At 44.4% G+C, this 4958-nt stretch overlaps 1 protein-coding gene across 1 annotated transcript; it reads left to right on the top strand.

Moving 5' to 3' along the window:
• The first annotated feature begins 1572 nt into the window (after positions 1-1572).
• Positions 1573-4480, top strand: LOC131225560 (pentatricopeptide repeat-containing protein At1g08070, chloroplastic-like). The gene has a single exon (XM_058221105.1). The coding sequence runs from the start codon at positions 1789-1791 to the stop codon at positions 4075-4077; it is 2289 nt and encodes a 762-aa protein (XP_058077088.1). The 5' UTR covers positions 1573-1788; the 3' UTR covers positions 4078-4480.
• Positions 4481-4958: the final 478 nt, after the last annotated feature.

Raw genomic sequence — 4958 nt, forward strand, 5'->3', positions numbered from 1 at the left:
GGTTGGGAAGCTTCGATTTTTAACAATGTATTTCCAACACCCATTGGAGACTCTGTTCTGAATTTCTGTTTTTTGTTCGTAATTTTGATATGAGTTTGCAGATTAGGTTGGTCATTCACATCCACAAGTATTTGCTCATGTGGCTGATATTCAAGCATTGCATCTAGAGGGAGCCTACTTTCTAGATATTCTGGCATGAAATCTGGGCTGGTGGATTCAAGGGGGGCGCATTCGAGTCATAGTGAATCCTCCTAATGTTTAAGCTTTATTTTAGATCTTTGACTATAGTCACTATGATAGATAGGAAAGAAAAGAAACATATATCAGGCAGTGGACCATTGATGGTTCGATTGAAAAAATGTATAACCTTAGTGATCGACTGCTGAGGGAGGGATGTATTCATCCATCATTCTGGGTTGGGGATCGATGGTGAGATGCAGGCTTCCAAGTTGGGGATCAGTGGTGACATGCAGGCTCCCGAAATTGTAGTTCCTTGAGGAAGATTTCTACTCAAAATCCATTCTTTCTTCCTAGGCAGGGTCCGTCTCTGCAGCCAGAAGTGCAGCAACCAATCATTCATGATTGAGTTCAGTTCATCATGGGGCACAAATATATGAAACAATCAACAATTCAGAAAATAATTCTAACGGCCCAGATATAATGTACACTCGGGGCCTCCTCATGAGTTAGTAGCCTGATCCTTTTTTTGTTGGTCAAGCGATCTATAAAGTGGTCCACTTGAGACATGGTTCAGATGTCAGCCCAATGTCAGGCCCACAGGTAGAGTTGCATTTCTGCCTACAACTCTGTTTCTTATAATCATTCCCAGAGGGCTTATCAGGGTGGTGCATGGCATTTGAGCAGTGCGTGAGGCGGGCCTTGCCTTGAAGATGCACATGCGAAAAAGTCAGGCTGATTTACTCATCAGTCCAGGGTGCATGTTAATTGTGGGCCATTGGCTTCTTTTTTTTTTGCTGTGACAATCCTTTGTTCTTGTATGGGGCTGTCTCACCTGATGGGTGGATTAACTTGATTTTTGCATATGGCCATCTTCAATGTGGCCTTTCCCGTGCACTTCATCAGGAGAGGGTACATTTGGGGGACTAGCTGTCCACAAAATAGACTGGGAAAATATGACAAAGGAAAAAAAAAAAAAGCCAATGGATAAGAGAACTTTTTGTGATGACCAAAATAACACTTTTATGTCTAAAATACTATCAGGAGTAATTTAGTCATATCAGGATGGAAGTCTGGCTAAATTGGTGGGCTGGACGAAACCAACTTGACTCGGACTCGGTGGGATCCAACACGGCTGTACACTGCAAGTCTTAAAACCTTGTGTGGTGTGGACTCTGACCTGAGGAGCAGCGCAATCAGGTAGGGTCGACTCAAGAAACTGATTCAACCCATAACTTTTTAGTGGCTAGTGTGGTCCATGGTTCTGCAATCTAAACAGTTGGTATGTTACGATTGCCCCTGTTAATTTCCCTCACACATCGCTACAATAGCAACGCGATTTCCTATCAATGCCTTTAAAATAGGAACATTGACCAAATGGCTGTCTTTTTCTGACCGTCTCTATTCTTATGGGGATATTTGTTTTTACAATTTCCTGTGTTAGAAGATCAGTTATTGTTCCAATTTTACTCCGTAGAATTTGTAAATACCAAGGGTAATTAGGTCATTTATAACCAATGTCCTAAATGCAGTTGTTGGTTAGCTAAAGCAAATACAAACAGAAATATCCCACACAGACGTGGGGAGTGCAGAATCCTATCTCTAGTAGGTATGTGTAGCATTCTAAGAAATCACTCTCCTCTTCCAACTCTTCCTTTCATTCCAAGATTCAAAGATCAGCAATCCTTCTCCCTCATACTCCAACAAAATCCCCACCTTCACCTCCACCACCTCAAGCAAATCCAAGCCCAGCTCTTTCACAAATCCCTCCACCAAGACAATATCCTCATTACTAAGCTCATATCCATCTGCGCTCTGTCTGGCGCCACCGACTATGCTACCCGCCTTTTCGAATCCGTCTTCCATCCTGACCTCATCCTCTGCAATTCCATGCTTAAAGCTTACACCCAGAATGGCCTCTTTGAATTGGCCCTCCACTTCTATCTACGAATGCTCGAAAGGGGTTTCTATCCCGACCACTATACGCTGCCTTATGTCCTCAAAGCTTGTGCTGGTCTCTCCAATGTGGGATTCGGAGAACAAGTGCATGGTAGTTTGGTGAAGAATGGTGGTGTCTGTGATGATGTCTTTGTGGTGAATTCTCTTGTGGACATGTACTTCAAGTGCCTCCAGAGTGACGCTGCGATGCGGGTTTTTCAGATGATTGCTGAGCCTAATTCAACGTCTTGGAATATAGTGGTTGCGGGGTTGTTGGGCTCGGGTGATTTGGAGTCTGCAAAGAATTTGTTTGATGAAATGCCGGAGAGAGATGTCGTGTCTTGGAATACTCTGATTAGCGCTCTGGCAAAGGTGGGAGAGTTGGGAAAGGCTCGGGCACTGTTTGATGAGATGCCGGAGAGGAATTTGGTCACATGGAATGCTTTGATTGCCGGGTTTTCTCAGAATGGTCAGTGTGATGAGGCGTTATCAGTTTTCTCTCAGATGCTGAAATCTGGAGTTGAACCAGATAATGTGACGATTCTGACAGTTGTATCTGCTGTTGGTGGGGCCCACTCACCGGACACTGATGCAGTCGATCGGATCCTCAGTTTCGCTCGGTCATCAAACTCAATCTCTGTCTCGACCGCAGTATTGAATCTTTACGCCAAGTTTGGGAAGATTGATGATGCTCGAAAAATATTTGACGAGATTCCTGAGAAAGATCTGGTGACATGGAATGCAATGATCGGAGGGTACTCTCAAAATCAAAGACCCGTTGAGGCAATCGAGTTGTTCTGCCAAATGCAAGCGGAAAACAGGTCTAGAGTTAAACCGGATGGGGTGACTATGGTTAGTTTGACTGTATCATGCTCGCAGATGGGTGCTTTGGGCTTGGGTGAATGGGTTCATGCTTACATTGAGAAAAATGGGATAGAGTTGGACGTTTTCTTGTCAACCGCCCTCATTGATATGTATGCTAAATGTGGAGATCTGAACTGTTCCTGTCACTTATTCTGGGGACTGCCCAAAAGGGACCTGGCTTGTTGGAATGCAATGATCAAAGGGCTGGCAATTCATGGGCAAGGAAATGAGGCTCTTGAGATCTTTTCTCTGATGGAAAGAGATGCAGTGGCACCCAATGATATAACATTTGTAGGTTTGCTTAGTGCTTGTAGCCATGGTGGCTTGGCAGCTGAAGGATTGGAGCTATTTGATTCAATGCAAAGTCGATACAGCATTATTCCAAGGATTGAGCATTATGGTTGTGTTGTAGACCTACTTGGTCGAGCTGGGCGGTTGGCTGAAGCCTATGAATTTGTCAAAAGTATGCCCGTTGAGCCTGATGTGATTGTTTGGGGGGCATTGCTTGGTGCATGTAGGTCCCACCAAAATGTTGAATTAGCTGAAGAAGCAGCTCGTCAGCTTGTCGAATTGGAACCGAAACATGATGGAAATTATGTGCTTCTATCGAATGTGTATGCATCAGCAGGGAAGTGGGGGGATGTTGCCAAGGTGAGGGCTCACATGAAGGCCCACGACGTGCGGAAGAAACCTGGGTGTAGTGCAGTTGAATTGGGCGGTGTCGTTCATGAGTTTATTGCAGGGGATAGGTCACATCTGAGATCTGCAGAGATTTATGCGGCCTGGGATAGGCTCGTAGAGCGGCTCAAGCTGATTGGCTACGAGCCGGACACTGGAGCTTTGTTGAGGAACTTGGAGGAAGAGGATAAGGAGGCGGCTTTGTATCGTCACAGTGAAAAGTTGGCATTGTCATTCATGCTCATCAGCTCGAAAGATGGGTCGCCGATCAGGATCGTGAAGAACCTGCGGATATGCAGTGATTGCCATCGGGCCATGGAGTTGGTGTCTCAGCTCGAAGAGCGGGAGATAATAGTCAGGGATCGGAACCGTTTCCACCATTTCAATGGTGGGCATTGTTCTTGTGGGGGTTACTGGTGAGATGGTAAAGGGAGAAATGGTGATGAATATTGGATGTATAGAGAGATCTTTCCAACCCCTAGAAAATGTTGTGTTTTATAAGGGAAAAAAAATTCAAAAATAAAATAATTTATTTTAGACTATTATATATGGACACTTTTAAAAAATACTCATACATTACTGGTAAGGGGAGGGATTTTTTCCATCGGAAACTTGGGTTAGTAAGAAGCATCATCCTCGTAGGTGTGCGTGTGGCATGTGCTGGAGTGCTGCTTGGGTACTTTATTAGGCGCACGCTGCAGTTCACGCGTGCGCATCATTAATCTCTTTGTACTGCTTTTATGTCTTTGAATAAAAAGAAAGAAGGGGGTCGATTTAGGCTCCTTCCCTTCCACTGCATAGCACCGCTAGCAGGTATTATCGAGCTCTCTGTCCCACGCATCTAACCAGCTCGTGTGGTTCACCAGTTCTACCGAAAACTCTCATTCGTTGAAGCAGACCATAATGTGCTTTAGGAGCTGAGTGAGAAACGTCTCTTCTTTTGTTTTGGTTTATTCACTGATCTGAAATGTCAGCACTCGTTTTCTTATTGATTCCAAGGGCGATGGCGTGGAGGTGACCTCCTTAGGAACTCACCTTTGTACCCATATCTTACCATTTCTTCAGAATTGTCTGCTCGTAGCATGATGGAATTGTCTGATTGTAGCGTGATGCGTTGCTTCAATGGTTCGATACGAAAGATGACCAACTCTACAACTTTTGGTGTCGTATTTTCCAAAACCAAGTTCTGTTTCGTCCGGTTCATGACTTTACTACATTTGCCTTTACGATATTTATTGCTAAAAAGAGAGGAAGAAGTATGAAATAAACAGTAACAAGTTGACACGTGGTGATGTCTTGTA

The sequence above is a fragment of the Magnolia sinica genome, chromosome 14 (genome assembly GCF_029962835.1).
Source record: "Magnolia sinica isolate HGM2019 chromosome 14, MsV1, whole genome shotgun sequence".
Classification (NCBI taxonomy): Eukaryota; Viridiplantae; Streptophyta; class Magnoliopsida; order Magnoliales; family Magnoliaceae; genus Magnolia; species Magnolia sinica.

Coding starts and splice junctions, on each gene's coding strand:
- LOC131225560 (XM_058221105.1), top strand. CDS start 1,789: ATGTGTAGCATTCTAAGAAATCACTCTCCTCTTCCAACTCTTCCTTTC.